This window comes from Oncorhynchus nerka, linkage group LG27, assembly GCF_034236695.1.
Source record: "Oncorhynchus nerka isolate Pitt River linkage group LG27, Oner_Uvic_2.0, whole genome shotgun sequence".
In the NCBI taxonomy this organism is placed as follows: domain Eukaryota; kingdom Metazoa; phylum Chordata; class Actinopteri; order Salmoniformes; family Salmonidae; genus Oncorhynchus; species Oncorhynchus nerka.
The window spans coordinates 56,869,940-56,889,705 of record NC_088422.1 but is presented as its reverse complement, the minus strand read 5'-3'; the positions used below and the strand labels follow the sequence as shown (position 1 = coordinate 56,889,705).

The window sequence follows — 19,766 nt, the reverse complement described above, 5'->3', positions numbered from 1 at the left end:
GGTTACATTTAGGAATTAACTCCAAATTCTTAAGGTTATGCATTAACTCAGAATGGTTAAGGTAAGGGTTAAGGTTTGGGATAGGCTTAAAGGGATACTTCGGGATTTTGGCAATGAGGCCCTTTATGCACTTCCCCAGAGTCAGATGAACTCGTGGATTCAATTTATATGTCTTTGTGTCCAGTATGAAGGAAGTTAAAGGTAGTTTTGCCAGCCAATTCTAACTAGTGTTAGCGCAATGGCTGGAAGTCTATGGGTGTCTTCTAGCATTTGTGCAACTAACTCTAACTTCCTTCATACTGGACACAGAGATATAACAATTGTATCATGGAGCTTATATGCCTCTGGGGATGTAGATAAAGGCATTGCCAAAATCCGGAAGTATCCCTTTAAAACAAAAAAAATAAAATATGTTGTTGGACAACTTTGATATTTTTGTTTTAAAGGGACACTTCAGGATTTGGGAAATGAGGCACTTTATCTACTTCCCCAGAGTCAGATAAACCTGTGGATACCATGTTTATGTCTCTGTGTCCAGTATGACAGAAGTTAAATGTAGTTGCACAAGCATGCTATCCGATACTCATAGACTTTCAGTAAGCGTCTGCCTCTGGTTCCAAAGGTTGCATGTTCAAATTGTTGGGTTCTAAGGTTCTGAGAATATGAAATATACTTATTACTTATAGTGCTGAGGTTTAGAGGGTCTACACCAGAAGTTAATCTGCAGGGGGAAGGTATATAGTGTGGGCAATTAAGCTTGGAATGTGTTGAGTGCAGGGAAGCGATCACATGTGGCAGGCGTTGAGAGGGGAGAGAGCCATGGATTAGTGATGAAGGGGGGTCAAGATCAGGTCAGGTCACGTTAAGGGAGAAATAAACGTTTTTAGCCCGTATCACTCAGTGTCCTGCCTAGCAGTAAAGATACAATGTTTGTACAGATGTGTAGGAGGAGACTCGTAGGAAGGGTTAAATATCAGTACTTGTGTGAAAATGTTTTTGTCTAATGCAGCTGTATTGACCCTCTCGGAAGAAGAAACTTGGTTAAACTTTCATAGTGTCCGATGAGTTTTTTACTCTGAGAATTAGAACCTAACAGAATCCAGTGATAGAAAGTTGTTTTGGATATTTTTGTTTTAAAGGGATACTTCAGACTTCATTCGACAGTGGGTGGACCGGCGGCCATCTTTCTAGTAGTAATTGGAAGTTAAAGTTTCAATTCAATTTAACCTCTTAAGTCGACCCTCTACTTTTTTGAACATTCTGTTAAAAATCGGGCAACATTTCAGCGCCCTGCTACTCATGCCAGGAATATAGTATATGCATTTGCTTAGTCTGTGTGGATAGAAAACACTCAGACGTTTAAAAAACTGGTTAAATCACTGCTGTGGCTTTACCAGAACGGCATTTACATCGAAAAGCACAGGAAAAACTGATCACTGAAAATGGGAAAATATATCCATGCGCTACTTGATCCCATTGATAAACGTGAACCACAATTAATTGACTGAGGTTGCAGTACCTACAGCTTCCACACGGTGTCTAGAGTCTTGTCATTTCCCTTCGAGTTTTTTCTTGGTCAAACACATGCAGGACACCGTATCTAATCCGGTCTAGGACCGGATATTTTCGTTGAGTTTCTAGCCGGACATTTTTCCAGACGGACAGCTAATGATCTTTACATCGCCTCCTGATGAATTTTATCGCTTATTAACGTTTACTAATACCTAAAGTTGCATTACAAACGTATTTCGAAGTGTTTTGTGAAAGTTTATCGTCGACTTTTTGAATTTTAAAAAATGACGTTACGTTTTGAAACGATGTTTTTTTCGTTTATCATACAGTCTACATATAACGATATCTAGGCTTTATATGGACCGATTTAATCGAAATAAAGACCCAAATAGTGTTTATGGGACATCTAGGAGTGCCAACAAAGAAGATGGTGAAAGGTAATGAATGTTTTCTATTTTATTGTGCGGTTTGTGTAACGCCGAAATGCTAATTATTTTGTTTACGTCCCCTGTGGGTCTTTTGGGGTGTTGCATGCTATCAGATAATAGCTTCTCATGCTTTCGCCGAAAAACATTTTAAAAATCTGACTTGTTGCCTTGATTCACAACGAGTGTAGCTTTAATTCGATACCCTGCATGTGTATTTTAATGAACTTTTGAGTTTTAACTAATACTATTAGCATTTAGCGTAGCGCATTTGCATTTCCAGAGCTCTAGTTGGGACGCAAGCGTCCCGAGTAGAAGCAACAGGTTAAATGTTAATGGTGTACCCGCTGAATTGCAGGGCTCTGAAGTGATAGGTCCATTCTATGAATTATATTTCTATGATTGAAATGACACCCACCATGTATTCAAGAGGATACTGTGTCTCAACCAATTACTGGCACAACACAAACACTTCAGATTATGTAAAAGAGAATCTAAGCTACAACCAGCTTTAAAAAATTGCATAGTTGTTTAATTAAAATAATATAATAGTTTGACAACCCTGTTTGTAAGCTTTCACATTATATCAAGCTTAACCACTTATCTTTTTCAGTGATGAAGACATGGATGTCTCATGGTAGGATAGGGTATGCACAATGGGTCAACTTTGAGCACCTCTATCTCCTGAATGTTTTGTCATTCAGGTAACTTTCTAGCCACTTCCACCATGGGCAAATATGTATGAAAAGTTTCATTAAAATCAGGAGTGCAAGTCCGAAAATGATTGAAATCATGTGGAATGATATTTTAATGAATTAACAACATCAGTCAATGAAACATTGTCAAGTTCACCTTAAAATCTGTATATTTCCAACTAGTCTATATTTCCAACTAGAGAGAGAGAGAGATAGATGAGTGGCAGTATGGCAGTGAATGTGCTTTCACACCTCTGCCAGGTGGGGTCATGTGCGCGGCGCTCGGGCTCCCGATTTCCAGCGAGCTAAACTCCATCGGTCGCTGTCCGTGGTACCTGCCGCTACATTCTTCAATTACCACAGTGAAAGTCTTCATTCGTTCCGTGCTGTTTTGAAAGGTGCACTGATTATGCAGTTATTGTGAACATTGGAGTAACATTAAAAAAAGGGTGAAAATGAAGTCTTTTCTCAATGCCTTAAAAAAGGAAGGTAGGTCTATCACCTTTATGAGTCTGGGTCCAAGTTTTATTTCCTTTTGACTCATAAATAGATGGAATTCTCTACCTTTGCTACTGCGTGTTCATTTTCAACTTTCTCAGGTGGTATTTTTATCCCTGCGTGGCACAAGTTCATCTGCTCCAGGAAGTAATTCTACATGGGCTTTTTTGAATGTGACGAATATAGCAAGGTCTTTGCGTTGTGGATTAATGCGTGCAATTGTCGTCCTAATTTAAACTAGTGGTACCTATAAAAGGAGATGTGTGTCGTTCTTTTTGGGCTAGAGGTTCTTTAACATGCAGGATAAATGATAGGTTATGTCATAGATTAAATGTTGGCACGCATTTGAGTGGTTTCCAAATAAATGTGTTATGATTCAGTCTTCTACAAAAGGTATGTATAGTCTCCTCCACCAATCACCTACCGTATGTAGATTATAGCCAGCGAGAGGACACACGGTGTATCTATCGTTCTCCTGGTCCACGGGGGAGAAAACACACCCACCAAAATGAGTGGATGACTTACGTCACCAAAACGGCTCTGCCGGGTGCATTATGGATCCATCTGCCTGTGTGTGAAAACAGTTGGTTCCTTAACCCTTTACTTCCAACGGACAGACTATTTCTCAATGAGATTTACCCAAAATGGATATGAGTACAGCATTTTTTACTTTTATTTCAAAGCGTGGTATAGTTCCGTTGGTAGGCTACATTATGTCAAATCCCTTGGTTGCATGACACTGACCAGAGCTGATCACTCATTGCCCTTTGAACTTAGTTCTCTTAGTATTAGGGAGCAGCAGTAAATTATATAGATCACACTGATTGCTTTCCTCTCTTATATAAGACAGCTCTGGATGTTTGTCATCTTCTTTTCCTACAGAGGGAATGTGTGCTTATTACATTCCACAATTGAGAGCACAATTAAGAGCTGTGTGTGTGTGTGTGTGTGTTCGTGTGTGCATGTGTGCACGCATATGTCTGCATACTTGCATGTACAGTGCCTTGCAAAAATATTCATCCCCCTTGCCGTTTTTCCTATTTTGTTGCATTACAACCTGTAATTGAAGTAGATTTTTATTTGGATTTCTTGTAACGGACATACACAAAATAGTCCAAATTGGTGAAGTGAAATGAACAAATTAACTAAAAGATCTAAAATGGAAAAGTGGTGTGTGTATATGTATTCACCCATTTTCCTATGAAGCCCCTAAATAAGATCTGGTGCAACCAGTTACCTTCAGAAGTCACATAATTAGTTAAATAAAGTCCACCTGTGTGCAATCTAAGTGTCATATGATCTGTCACATGATCTCAGTATATATATACACCTGTTTTGAAAGGCCCCAGAGTCTGCAACACCACTAAGCAAGGGGCACCACCAAGCAAGCGGCACCATGAAGGCCAAGGAGCTCTCCAAACAGGTCAGGGACAAAGTTGTGGAGAAGTACAGATCAGGGTTGGGTTATAAAAAAATATCAAAAACTTTCAACATCCCACGAGTACCATTAAATCCATGATTAAAACTGGAAGGAATATGGCACCACAATAAACCTGCCAAGAGAAGGCTGCCCACCAAAACTCACAGACCAGGCAAGGAGGGCATTAATCAGAGAGGCAACAAAGAGACCAAAGATAACCCTGAAGGAGCTGCAAAGCTCCACAGCGGAGATTGGAGTATCTGTCCATAGGACCACTTTAAGCTGTACACTCCACAGAGTTGGGCTTTACATTAGAGTGGCCAGAAAAAAAGCCATTGCTTAAAGAAAAAAATAAGCAAACACATTTAGTGTTCGCCAAAAGGATGTGGGAGACTCCCCAAACTAATGGAAGAAGGAACTCTGGTCAGATGAGACTAAAATTGAGCTTTTTGGCCAACAAGGAAAACGCTATGTCTGGCACAAACGCAACACCTAGTTACAGTAGTTTTGGAATTGTTAGTTAGATTACTTGTTGGTTATCACTGCATTGTCGGAATTAGAAGCACAAGCATTTCGCTACACTCGCATTAACATCTGCTAACCATGTGTATGTGACAAATAAAATTTGATTTGATTTGATTTGATTTGACACCTCTCATCACCCGAGAACACCATCCCAACAGTGAAGCATGGTGGTGGCAGAATCATGCTGTGGGGATGTTTTTTTATCGGCAGGGACTGGGAAACTGGTCAGAATTTAAGGAATGATGGATGGCTCTAAATACAGAGAAATTCTTGAGGGAAACCTGTTTCAGTCTTCCAGAGATTTGAGACTGGGACGGGGGTTCACCTTCCAGCAGGACAATGACCATAAGCATACTGCTAAAGCAACACTCGAGTGGTTTTAGGGGAAACATTTAAATGTCTTGGATAGGCCTAGTCAAAGCCCAGACCTCAATCCAATTGAGAATCTGTGGTATGACTTAAAGATTGCTGTACACCAGCAGAACCCATCCATCTTGAAGGAGATGGAGCAGTTTTGCCTTGAAGAATGGGCAAAAATCCCAGTGGCTAGATGTGCCAAGCTTATAGAGACATACCCCAAGAGTTTTGCAGCTGTAATTGCTGCAAAAGGTGGCTCTACAAAGTATTGATTTTGGGGGGGTGAATAGTTATGCACACTCAAATTCTGTTTTTTTGTCTAATTGCTTTTTTTTCACAATAAAAAATATTTTGCATCTTCAAAGTGGTAGGCATGTCGTGTAAATCAAATGAGGTTGTAAGGCAACAATATAGGAAAAATGCCAAAGTGGGTGAATACTTTTGCACGCTATGTCAAATTTGTTCAAGTACTTGATTTAGTTTGCCCAGTACAATAGAACCAATCAAAGGAGTCGAAAAGTTTGAACTCCATTCTCCCTGGTGGGTAGGAGTGTTGGGCCAGTAACCGAAAGGTTGCTGGATTGAATCCCTCAGCTGACAAGGTAAAAATATCTTGTCCTTCCCCTGAACAAGGCAGCTACACACTGTTCCCCGGGCGCTGATGACGTCGATTTCAATGAAAGCAACCCCCCCCACACCTCTCTGAGTCAGAGGGGTTGGGTTAAAAAAAAAAATGTATTTTTTATTTCACCTTTATTTAACCAGGTAGGCAAATTGAGAACAAGTTCTCATTTACAATTGCGACCTGGCCAAGATAAAGCAAAGCAGTTCGACACATACAACGACACAGAGTTACACATGGAGTAAAACAAACACACAGTCAATAATACAGTAGAAACAAGTCTATATACGATGTGAGCAAATGAGGTGAGATAAGAGAGGTAATGGCAAAGAAAATACAATATAGCAAGTAAAAATGCAGAAGACACATTTCAGTTGAATGCATTCAGTATTACAACTGACGAGGTATCCCCCTTTCCCTTCCTTTCCTTACTTCCAGATCACCTCAGTTGTGCTAGGCATTGGCCTTTTATTTGTTCCAAAGGTCACAACCAAAAATGTTTGGTGAGGATACCTTCAGCCACGATGGTTCTGGCCTTTGGAACAGCCTGCGTTTTATTTATTTTATCCCATATTATATGTCTTATTTATGTTTATTTATTTTAATGCATTCGTCTCTCATATCCACTGTTATTTTATCATTGTTTTTACTATTTGAATATCTCTTTTAGAAAATGCAGTGTTTTATTTGTCTTGATTGGAGTGGCAGGTAGCCTAGTGGTTAGAGCGTTGGGCCGGTAACTCAAAGGTTGCCGGAACGAATCCCAAGCTGACAAGGTAGAAATATGTCGTTCTGCCCACGAACAAGACAGTTAACCCACTGTTCTCCGGTAGGCCATCATTGTAAATAATATTTTTTTCTTCTCTGACTTGCCTAGTTAAATGTTATTATTTTTTAAATGTAGGTGTATTCATTGCCTTTGTGTGTAACGTAATCACGTCAGTGACACCAAGCCTGTTCAGCATCCTCCAACACAAATGGATACTGTTTTCGTGCCCCACAAAACAGATGTGCACTAATATGGTTTACTGTAAGTGTTTGGAATGTGGTTCGTTATCGTTGGGAGGTGGTAAGATAGCAGTGTGGTCCAGGTTGTGGTCAGGGAGTGTGGTTGTGGTCAGGGTATACACTCTTCTGGTGAAGTGTTACTTCAAGTGTGGTTGTGGTCAGGGTATGTGTTTGTGATTTAACAGGATGTGGTTGTGGCCAGGTGGTTTGTAAAGCAGTGTGGGCCTGGTTGAAGTTGAGTTAGAATTGATCAGGCAATTTGTAAGTCGCTCTGGATAAGAGCGTCTGCTAAATGACTTAAATGTAAATGTAATGTAAATGTGATTTTGATAGTGGTTATTGTTAGGTAGGGTGAAGGTGTATTAAGATGGCTCCAGTCTCTGCTAAATCCAAAAGCCTGGCTGACACATACACACTCTCTCTCCTCCCTCTCTCTCAACACACACACACACACACACACTCTCTCAGGTGTGCGTAACAACCCCCGCAGTGTGTGTGAAACGCATGCGGTTCTAGTTCAGTGCGCTCAATCAAAGGCTGCTTCATATCTCATACATTTATGAGGAATCAGATTGTTGATCGCCTTCTCACATTGAAAACATTATTGGGTCTTTGGTGCGACTCCAGGCTCCTGCTACTTCCTCCACTGCTTTGATTTCGAGTGGAGACGAAAGTGCCGCAGTTGCACACTTGTCAGTGTGATATTATACTCTAATGCTGAAACTCCACTGGGAAATAAGGTTCAATCATACCATTGCTGGTGGGGCAGAGGAGCTCAGCTGTACTTGGTGCAATAATCATCATCATCATACTGGGATCATAATGACTTGGATTTTTATGAGAGGGCCAGACAGGGCCCTCGAATAATGCAGAGCAGACATCCCCCAGGCAAGGGTGTGTGTGTACGTGTATGCAGTGTGTGTGTTTCAACTGTTTTACAATAAGGGATATAGATGAACGCCTTTGGGGAATAAATTGTTCTTGACTGATTCCCATCAAGAAAATCAATCAGACATCGCCCTACAGGTAGTGATTGATATTCTGTGTTCATGTGCGTGTTAGTAAGTGTGTAAGTATGAACATGCTTGCATGTGTGCTTGTGTGAATTTGGGTAAATCGCAGGGCAATAAATTAATTATTGAAGGTTATCTCTTGGAGTGCTCTCCATTTCATTCTCTACCTATCAGGTAGGCTCGTCCCAGAACAGTAGATGTGAAGGAAGGGAAAGGGAGGAGTGCTACTCTGTTCCTCATGTGTCTCTCCACCACAAAGTCTAGCTCTCTAAGACATGAACATTAACAGAGAGTGAAATGGCTCATCAGACACCTATTTGCAAGGGTCAGGTAGAACTGGTTTATCAGATAATCAATGACTGGCCCTCTCTCTTGCTCTTTCATTCTGTCTCTCATACCCAGTGCCTTTCCACGAGGCCCCGGAATACTCCAAGCGGCGTCGGGTCCCTCCCTCTACCAGCAGCAGCGGTAGCTGCCTGGTGGCCCCCCGGGTCCTGCTGCGCTCCAACAGTGACAACAACCTCACAGTGAACCAGGGGCCTCCCCAGGACTGGTCCCAGCCCCAGGGACCCCCCCAGCACCACGGATCCCAACAGGGAGGGGTCGGACCCCCCACCTCCACCTCTCACCGTAGCCTCTCTCCACAGCTGCTCCAGCAGATGCAGGGGAACCCAAATGGCACTGTGAGGACCATGGGCCAGAGGTCCCGCAGTACCAGCGTGGGGGTGGTCCCGCGGAGTCCGTCCCCGTCCCTCAACCGGCTGGGAGAGGAGGCCTGCAGGCCACACCCGCAGACACATGTACAGACACAGCAGACTCAGCACAGACAGACCAGGTCAGTAGAAGGAGGAGAAGCAGCAGAGACACACAGCCACATACTCTTTACCCACACACACATGCATGCGTATGCACATATGTGTGTGGCTGTATGTTTGTGTGTGTGTGCGTGCGTCCTGCGGATTAGACACTGAAGGCTTTATATTGCTGGTGACGTAACCTTGGCTCTGCACAGTACTGATTAAGACACCATGCTCCCTGTCCTCCTTGACAGATTAATACAGACATATGGCACTGTCTTTCATCCACACACTCTGTCGAGTGAGAGAGAGAGAGAGAGAGAGAGAGAGAGAGAGACCAATTAAGAGCTTGACAAAGAGAAACAATGGGCGAGGGGGGGGGGTATAGGGAGGAGAGAAGACATACGGAGTGAAGGTAAACAAGGGAAAGTCAAAAAGAGAATGAGGGGATAAGTGTGTATTTTGCCCTTACATGATGACAGCCATGTCATTTTTCTATTTTGTATGTTTAACACTGCAACCCAGGAGGATGGGTTGGACGTTGGAGTTTCACTTCATCTCCATCCTCCCCTCCAAGTCCTTCCCAATCCCATGTCCATCTTGCCTCTGGTCCTGTCCACTTCTTCATCTCCTTCAATCCCTTCTTCTTCCATCCATCAGCCTTTCCCTCCTTATTTCTTCCCTCTTGTCACTCATTCCATCGTACTCTCCTCTTTGCTCCCAGTCCATCCTCCACCTCCATTTCCCCCTTAAGGCGTCGGCATGCTTCAGTTCGGCTGACGCCTAGCCGAACCAATTGTGCTCGAATACTCCCTTAAAAGACCTTTGATTGAAAAACAAGAAAAAAACTGACAATAGTACAATTTGTCAATTTTAAGACGCCGTACTAAGTATACCATTCCTCAAAATAGTCAGAATTTAACTAAAATAACTAATTAAATTCATTAATATTTCATTTTTAAGTTTTTTGCTCAAGAGATTTTAGTCACGCAATTAACTAAGCTGTGTGGTGTGGTATTTTTCTAGGATTTTTATTCATGAAAATGAGTAGTATCTTGTTGAATGACAACAAAGACTTTATTGAAGAATCCCTACTGTTGACCAATCACCAACGAAGGGGTAATATATGCAGAAACTCTACCAAACTGTTTCGGCAGGGAAGCATGAGGACACCTTTATTCTATCCTCTGCCCGTTCCCTCCATCCTACCTTTTCCCCTATTTTCATCAACTCCCTCCCTCGCTTCTCTTCTCCCTCTCCTCTCTTCTCCCTCTCCTCTCCCCTTTTGTTAACCCTCCTCAATCTTTCCATCCATCCTCTCACCTCTATTTTTTCCCCTTTCCCTCTCTCCTCTGACTTTTTTGCTCTAGAAAGAAAACTCAACGCATAGCTGAATCAGAAACTATGGCAACGGATCCTCGTCCTATAGCCTGAGTTTGTGCCTAATTCACGTACTCTCCGGAGAGTCTAGACAAATCAAATCAGATTCCCTCTCTCTTGCAAGAATATTCTTACCCAAGACTTTCCAATACAGAAATATGTGGACTAAAAGATAAAATAAGATCAGTATTTGACTCTGGAAGTCTTGCTTAGTATAGTGTGTGTTGTAACCTTAACTGCAACCTGAAGATTAATATTAGCTGCCAAAGCTAATGCCTTGGGCTATAGCTTGGAAGGCTAAGGTCGTCTTCAGCCACCGAAATGACCCAGATTCGTTACTGCAATCAATTGGGACAAAAAAGGAGCAGCCAACTCTGTTGAACACAACCAACGATGATTTAATCAGGTTAGGTTTTATTTTGTGTGGACGATCCCTTTATACTGAAAATCAGGCTGAGCACCGTCTGAGAGGATGTGTCAAGGCAAGTCTCTCTCTCTTTCACGTTCTCTCTCTCTCTGAGGGCATCATTGATTAACAGAGTCAACATACACAGGAGGTTTTAGTCAACACGGATGTGTGTGTGTGCTTATTTTTCTATCTAATCAGCACGCCAATTTCCTAACAATTCACCCGTATGTCCTGACATGGTAGGGAAACAATAACTTTTCTGAAAAGTCAGGACTGTATTTGTTCAAATGTTATTTTAAGCTTAAGGGTTAGGTTAAGGGTTTTGGGTTTAAGGTTAGGGTTAAAGTTAGGGTTATGTTAATGATTAGGGGTAGGGTTAGGTGTTAGGGAAAATAGGATTTCTAATGGTCAAACATTTTTACTCCCCAAAAAGTCCTGGAATTGAACAAATATTAAAAGCTGTGTGTGTGTGTGTGTGTGTGTGTGTGTGTGTGTGTGTGTGTGTGTGTGTGTGTGTGTGTGTGTGTGTGTGTGTGTGTGTGTGTGTGTGTGTGGATCTGGAATGGGGCTAGAGCTCCATAGGCTCAGGGTTGAGGAGAGGAGTGGTGTTCAGGATAAGGTGACCCACTTACCATGTCTCTCTCTCACTCCTCCTAAATGCCTCCTCCCTCTTTCTCTCCTCTCTCTCTCTCTCTCTCTCTGACAATCACTCTCATTCTATCCCACCCTCTCACTGTCTCTTTCTCTCTGTTTGACTGTGTTTGAATACTTACAATGCTGCTGTTGTTGGGGCTTACCACCAAGTGGCGCTCCAATACAATACTCTAACAGATCAACCCAGACACCAATGGATACACAACATTAGTTCCATCTCAGTAGTGTAGTAAACATGCGTTTTCATCTGTAGTTGGACTCAAGCAAATGTACACGTGTGCTTGTTCCTCTCCTTTGGTTATGCTGGCGAGGTTTTGGTGGGTACACTCGTAAAAAAAAATAAGCACAGACTCTCTCTCTTTTCCCTGTGTTGGAATGTCTTTCTGCTTGTGTGGTGGGTGAACCCAGTGTCCTCTCTTCCCTACCCAGAGGACACTGCAGGGATCTGCGATACTTTATGTGTCAGCTTCTATCCTGCCCCATATACAAGCTCCATAAGGACAGCGGTGTAACTTAAGAGTTTGCAATATATACTGTGTATACTGTGGTACTCTGTCAAATGTGGCATGTACTAATATGCACTACTCTATCTACCTAGTTAAATAAATGTTAAATAAATGCTAAATACAAATAAAATATTCCTCCCATCTCCTCTCCTCTCTTCCCTCCTTCCCACCTCTCTGTCCCCACCCTCAGCCCCAGTGGTCATGTGGAGGTGGTGGTGCAGCGGAGGAAGCTGTACAGTGCCGTACCAGGTAGGCACTTTGTGGTGGTCCATTCCTACCATCCACGGGCCGAGGGAGAGATCACCCTCTACAAGAACGACAGGGTGAAAGGTGAGACATTAGGAAATGTTAAGTAGAGAACATACAGATACAATTGTATTATGCTTAACGCTGCTCTACCACTGGATACATTTCTGACACCAGTGGAAATGAGCTGTGTATATAGCTAAATCTGGTTCAACATTTGTTGCACATGTGGTCCCTGAGAAATAAACTAATAGAGAGCAATAATAATGGCATCTTTTTGGAAGCACTAACTCCACCATGGCTTGTTGGCCAAAGCATATGGGGGGTTTGGAGGGTGGTTTGGATACTCGTAGAAAATAAGTTCTGTGGTAAACACAGGCTTAAGAGATCTTACACGTTTTGTTCAATGAGATCATCTTCATCAGCTGAAGCATTTATGTATTGTAACAATGGCGTACCAATGGCGCCGGAGAAGAAGGCTGACGTTTTACATGTCCCCAACCGATTGTGTTTTTTGTTTGTTTATTTGCATTGTTTGAAACTTGTTTCTTTACTTATTTTGTACATAATGTTGCCACTACAGTCTCTTATGACCGAAAATAACTTCTGAACATCAGGACTGCGATTACTCACCCCGGACTGGCAGAATCCTTTTTTTCCTTTAACAGGGCTGACGAGCCCGGCGCGAAAGATATACTGTTTTCTCTGGAACAAGCCCAGATCCCCGTGATTTGCACGAAGAGGAGGCAGAGAAAAAGGGGACAGAGGGAAGGCTGCCTTCTGAGAATTCGTAGGCAATCGAATAAACCCCCACTTCCTTCAATTCTGCTAGCAAACATGCATTCTTTGAGGAATAAAATCATGTACTTATCAATGCCCTCGAAGGAATCGCGGAACATATTCCAGTCTGTGCTAGCAAAACAGTCCTGTAGCTTAGCATCTCCTTCATCTGACCACTTTTATTGATCTAGTCACTGATGCTTCCTGCTTTAATTTTTGCTTGTAAACAGGAATCAGTAGGATCAAATTATGGTCAGATTTGCCAAATGGATGGCGGGGAGAGCTTTGTATGCGTCTTTGTGTGTGGAGTAAAGGTGGTCCAGAGTTTTTTCCCCTCTGGTTGCACATTTAACATGCTGATACAAATTTGGGAAAATGGATTTAAGTTTCCCTGCACGTGATGGGGATACATGATCCCCTTTGGGATCACCCCCCATCCCCCCTGAGCTGTAATGTGGCGCAGGGAACGCAAGAAATAATCCTAAAAATATTTAACCTCCACAGAATCGCTTGAAAAATGGCTCAAATGAAAGATAAAGAAGTTATTTATCTACCCAGCAAGTCAGATTTCTAAAATGTTTTACGGCGAAAACATAGCACATATTTATGTCCAACCACCACTGCATACATACCTCATTAGCTTAGCCAAGTAGGAAAAAATATGCAATCAACAAACGCAGGATTAAAAGAAAAATCATTTCACTAACCTTTTGAAATCTTCATCAGATGACAGTAATATAACATGTTACACAGTACATTCATTTTTTTTTCAATAATATGCAATATATATCCATAAATCTCTGTTTACAATTATGCATCGTTCAAAAAATGCTACTGCAATGTCAGGAGAAATAAAATAGCTCCGGCAGATAACGTCAGCTAACAAGGAATACACATCATAAACTTTGACTAAATATGCATGTTTTACATATGTATGGCAAGATAAACTTCTTCTAAATGCAATCGCTATGTTACAATTATTTTTAACGTTACATTTGGCGTTCACTAGGCTATAATAGGGAGTCGGCGCTCCCATTTAGCATACTGACTCCTCTATCTTGGAGTCGACAGAAACCCAAAATGAAGACATAAATATTCCCTTACCATGGCTGTTCTTCCTTCAGAAGACCTGGAAGGGTTAATACTCACCAAGTTAGCGTTCAGTTTTCAAGTCTGTGTCTTTCCGTTCTCAAACTAGACACTTTTCGGTCGAAATGTATGCAAATTTCAAGTGGATGCGCACCAAAACGTCGAAAGTATACATTATATTTCGAGTAAACTTGTCAAACTATGTTTATAATTAAGCCTTAACATGTTATAAAGGTCTACAGCAATCGTGAGGGCGAACAGAGAAGCACACGTTGTTCAGTCCATCCTGAGGGAAAAGAGAGAAATTTCCCAGCTCCCATTGGTGAAACTTTTTTTGCGTCACCGGGACGTTTGGGCACGCTGAACGTCTCGTGAGCGCGCGATTCTCACAGTTACACGCCTCATCGAAAGCAGGCTTCACGCTGAAGACGTAGAAACTGTTTCCATGGTTATAACTGCTTGGGAAGTGTGTATACGATGACGTTGAAGTGGTGGCAACTTTTTTCATTACAAGAGAGACTTTGGGAGAATGCATGCCCTGAGACTTCTGCTTTACATAGAGACAAAATTTAAACGGTTTTATAAGCTTTAGAGTGTTTCCTATTCGATAATAATTTTTATATGCATATATTAGCAACTTTTGACAAAAATGTATCATGGTTTATATGGGTGCCGAATTCCTCCAGAAGGGGCAGTATTCAGGGCTAGCCCCAACAGGATAGTCCCCGGATACTACGAGCGCCGCCTCTGGGTGAGCGTTTTCTTGTTTGCTTATGGCGGAACACAGCTCATTCAATGCTGTCTTAGTGCCAGCCTCAGTCTATGGTTGTATGTAAACGGAAAACTCTCTAGGTAGATAGTGTGGTCTACAGCTTACCATGAGATACTCTACCTCAGGCGAACAATTGCTCGAGACTTCCTTAGATATCGTGCACCAGCTGTTATTTACAAAAATACATAGTCCGCCATCCCTTGTCTTACAAGATGCCGCTGTTCTACCCTTCCGGTACAGCGTATAACCCGCCAGCTGTATGTTGATAGTGTCATCGTTCAGCCACAACTTCGTGAAGCATAAGATATAACCGTTTTGAATTTCCCATTGGTAGTTTAATCTCATCGACGGGGCTGCAGTGGAGCAGGTTGAGAGCTTCAAGTTCCTTGGTGTCCACATCACCAACAAATTAACATGGTATTAGCACCCCAAGACAGTCGTGATGACAAAACCTATTCCCCATCAGGAGACTTGGCATGGGTCCTCAGATTAGGCATGGGTCCTCAGATCCTCAAAAGGTTCTTACAGCTGCACCCTCGAGAGCATCCTGACTGGTTGCATCACTGCCTGGTACGGCAATTGTTCGGCCTCCGAACGCAAGGCACTACAGAGGGTAGTGCGTACGGCCCAGTACATCACTCGGACTAAGCTGCCTGCCATCCAGGACCTCTACCCCAGGCGATGTCCGAGGAAGGCCCTAAAAATTGTTTAAGACCCCAGCCACCCCAGTCATAGACTGTTCTCTCTACTACTGCATGGCAAGCGGTACCGGAGTGCCAAGTCTAGGACAAAAAGGCTTCTCAACAGTTTTTACCCAAAAGCCATAAGACTTCTGAACGGGTAATCAAATGGCTACCCGGACTATTTGCATTGTGTCCCCCCCCCCCCCCCCCGACCCCTCTTTTATGCTGCTGCTACTCTCTGTTTATCATATATGCACAGTCACTTTAACTATACATTCATGTACATATGTACATACTACCTCAATTGGCCCGACCAACCAGTGCTCCCGCACATTGGCTAATCAGGCTATCTGCATTGTGTCCCGCCACCCGCCACCCACCACCCGCCAACCCCTCTTTACGCTACTGCTACTCTCTGTTCATCATATATGCATAGTCCCTTTAACCATATATACATGTACATACTACCTCAATCAGCCTGACTAACCGGTGTCTGTATGTAGCCTCGCTACTTTTATGCCTCACAACTGTATATAGCCACGCTACTGTTTTTCACTGTCTTTTTACTGTTGTTTTTATTTCTTTACTTACCTATTGTTCACCCTAATAACTTTTTTTGCACTATTGGTTAGAGCCTGTAAGTAAGCATTTCACTGTTGGACCTAGACTTTGGCGCACGTGACTTTATTTGACATATGCACATATTACCTCAGCTATCCGGTGCCCCCACACATTGACTCTGTAACGGTACCCTAGTGAGGTTAAGGGCTCGTAAGTAAGCATTTCACTGTAAGGTCTACACCTGTTGTATTCGGCGCATGTGGTTAATACAATTGTATTTGATTTATTCAAAACAAGCACATAAACCACATGAAGGCTTCATAATTCTTAAAATAATGTTAACTGGCTGATATTATCTCATACAACAAAATGTATAAGATGTCCTAAGCCTGTGTTAACCTCAGGTCTTATTTTTGGCGTTTATCCCAAAACCCCATTCTTTCACTATTCATAGGAATGGCTGAACGAACCAGAGGTAATTAATAAAATAAAAATGAGGACTACAAGCTGGCGAGCTCTATAAACACAGGTACCATGCGTTCTGCGAGTGACATTTACTACAGTCATGTGCTGCGTATAATGATTCTCTCCCTCCCTCCCTCCCTCCAGTTCTGAGTATCGGAGAGGGGGGGTTCTGGGAAGGCAGTGCCCGGGGCCAGGTGGGCTGGTTTCCTGCAGAGTGCGTGGAGGAGATTCCTGCCAAGCCCAGCGAGGAGAGGACGCGTAAGTCATTAAGCATGCTGACCCATATATTTGGGAATAGGAGAGTTGGAAAGAGTGGTTGGGGAGCTCTGTGGAGGAGGAGGGATGATTTCTGCTCTATGGATCCCCCTGGTGGCATCCTAGGGCAACAAGACCCACTTTTCCACCCAGCAGATGGGCTCTGCACAGAGACTGTTCAGTGTGTACAGATCCAAAATATTTGGATCGGTGTAATGTGGAGGAAAATGGAGGAAAGTCCCCTAAGCCCAATTAACACACTAGATGGAGCCATCAGCATTTGACTGCCTACCAAAGGTTTGTAGGGGCTCGGGCAGACCTAGGCAATTTCAGTCCTCGGGAGGCCTGATTAGTGTCACACTTTTACCCCGTCCTTAGCAAACACAGCTTATTTAAACTAATTGCATTTTTAACTGAAGATCATGATTGTTGATTATTGGAGTCAGCTGTGTTAGCTCGGGCTGGGGCAAAAGTGTGACACCAATCAGGCCCCTGAGGACTGAAGTTGCCCAGGCCTTGGCTAAGGGGTCTTTCCAGGCTGACAGGAAGGAGGAAAGAGAGGTAGAGAGTGAGAGACGGAGGAGAGAGGGAGTTGTCTGGTCAAAAAGACTAAGACATTGTTACCGCCCATTTGGATTTGGCTTCACACCAACGACATCACATCAAAAGCAAAACTTAATTTACAAAAAAAAAAAAAATTGTAGCATTTCGTTGTGTTTTTGTTCTCTGGTGGTTAGATAGCTAGCTAAAATCGTCCCTTTCTTATATTAACTATGGAGGGAGATAGGGATTTAGACTTTACTTTACTTTTACTTAATTCTAGATACTGGCCAATGATTATAATGGCGATTCTGATCCAACCATAAATGCAGACATTGTGCCCCTGGGCCTGAGATGAGGAATGTTCAATGTAGCTAGCTAGATGTAATAGGCTAATGTTAACATGCTGGGCTTGCGCATCGTTGCCCATGAAGGAAGTTAGGATAGCAAGCAAGCATTTTAGCCAGGTAGCCTAGGACAACAAAAACGTAAAGTGTGTACTGTATGACAGACAGACAGTTTCGGCAACATGAAAGAGAGGAGTATGTCATTGGTGTTTCTCTAGAAGTAGGGTGAGTCAACATGTTTTTTCTACTGGCATGCATGGACACACACACACACACACACAAATCAGTAACATGGACAGCCACATCATATTTAGCTTACGTTGATTGGACTAAATCGTTTTTGGTATCTTTTAGTTGTCACTGTATTAGATCACGCATAGGTGATTTGATGATGAATTTGAGGCAGCTCCTGTTTTCTTTTCGACTTGCGGTAACTCTCTGAGATTCTAAACCAATGGTTGTTTATTCGTCCGAAAATGTTGTAAACATGAACTTTCTGGACCATGCTATAGGTCATGTAACTGTTTGCTACATGCAAAATGCTTTGTGGACTTCAGAGGTTGCTCTCTGGTTTTGTGATGAAACGAAGGTGTGGTTGAATTTATTCTGCCATTGTCTTCTTATTTTACATTTACATTTAAGTCATTTAGCAGACGCTCTTATCCAGAGCGACTTACAAATTGGTGCTTTCACCTTATGACATCCAGTGGAACAGCCACTTTACAATAGTGCATCTAGGTCTTTTAAGGGGGTGAGAAGGATTACTTTATCCTATCCTAGGTATTCCTTAAAGAGGTGGGGTTTCAGGTGTCTCCGGAAGGTGGTGATTGACTCCGCTGTCCTGGCGTCGTGAGGGAGTTTGTTCCACCATTGGGGGCCAGAGCAGCGAACAGTTTTGACTGGGCTGAGCGGGAACTGTACTTCCTCAGTGGTAGGGAGGCGAGCAGGCCAGAGGTGGATGAACGCAGTGCCCTTGTTTGGGTGTAGGGCCTGATCAGAGCCTGGAGGTACTGAGGTGCCGTTCCCCTCACAGCTCCGTGAGGCAAGCACCATGGTCTTGTAGCGGATGCGAGCTTCAACTGGAAGCCAGTGGAGAGAGCGGAGGAGCGGGGTGACGTGAGAGAACTTGGGAAGGTTGAACACCAGACGGGCTGCGGCGTTCTGGATGAGTTGTAGGGGTTTAATGGCACAGGCAGGGAGCCCAGCCAACAGCGAGTTGCAGTAATCCAGACGGGAGATGACAAGTGCCTGGATTAGGACCTGCGCCGCTTCCTGTGTGAGGCAGGGTCGTACTCTGCGGATGTTGTAGAGCATGAACCTACAGGAACGGGCCACCGCCTTGATGTTATTTGAGAACGACAGGGTGTTGTCCAGGATCACGCCAAGGTTCTTAGCGCTCTGGGACGAGGACACAATGGAGTTGTCAACCGTGATGGCGAGATCATGGAACGGGCAGTCCTTCCCCGGGAGGAAGAGCAGCTCCGTCTTGCCGAGGTTCAGCTTGAGGTGGTGATCCGTCATCCACACTGATATGTCTGCCAGACATGCAGAGATGCGATTCGCCACCTGGTCGTCAGAAGGGGAAAGGAGAAGATTAATTGTGTGTCGTCTGCATAGCAATGATAGGAGAGACCATGTGAGGTTATGACAGAGCCAAGTGACTTGGTGTATAGCGAGAATAGGAGAGGGCCTAGAACAGAGCCCTGGGGACACCAGTGGTGAGAGCACGTGGTGAGGAGACGGATTCTCGCCACGCCACCTGGTAGGAGCGACCTGTCAGGTAGGACGCAATCCAAGCGTGGGCCGCGCCGGAGATGCCCAACTCGGAGAGGGTGGAGAGGAGGATCTGATGGTTCACAGTATCGAAGGCAGCCGATAGGTCTAGAAGGATGAGAGCAGAGGAGAGAGAGTTAGCTTTAGCAGTGCGGAGCGCCTCCGTGATACAGAGAAGAGCAGTCTCAGTTGAATGACTAGTCTTGAAACCTGACTGATTTGGATCAAGAAGGTCATTCTGAGAGAGATAGCGGGAGAGCTGGCCAAGGACGGCACGTTCAAGAGTTTTGGAGAGAAAAGAAAGAAGGGATACTGGTCTGTAGTTGTTGACATCGGAGGGATCGAGTGTAGGTTTTTTCAGAAGGGGTGCAAATTTTCTAGGCCTTAGGCCTATATACCGCGGTAGCAAGGCAAAAAACCAGTGGAGGCTGCTG

At 43.4% G+C, this 19,766-nt stretch overlaps 1 protein-coding gene across 1 annotated transcript in view; it reads left to right on the top strand.

Moving 5' to 3' along the window:
• The window catches only part of LOC115112514 (SH3 and multiple ankyrin repeat domains protein 2-like), a 155,069-nt gene that overhangs the window by 46,712 nt on the left and 88,591 nt on the right, over positions 1 to 19,766 (top strand). The window contains 3 exon segments of the mRNA XM_065011797.1: positions 8,478 to 8,910; positions 12,012 to 12,151; positions 16,562 to 16,675. Of these exon segments, the coding sequence (XP_064867869.1) occupies positions 8,478 to 8,910; positions 12,012 to 12,151; positions 16,562 to 16,675 (687 nt within the window).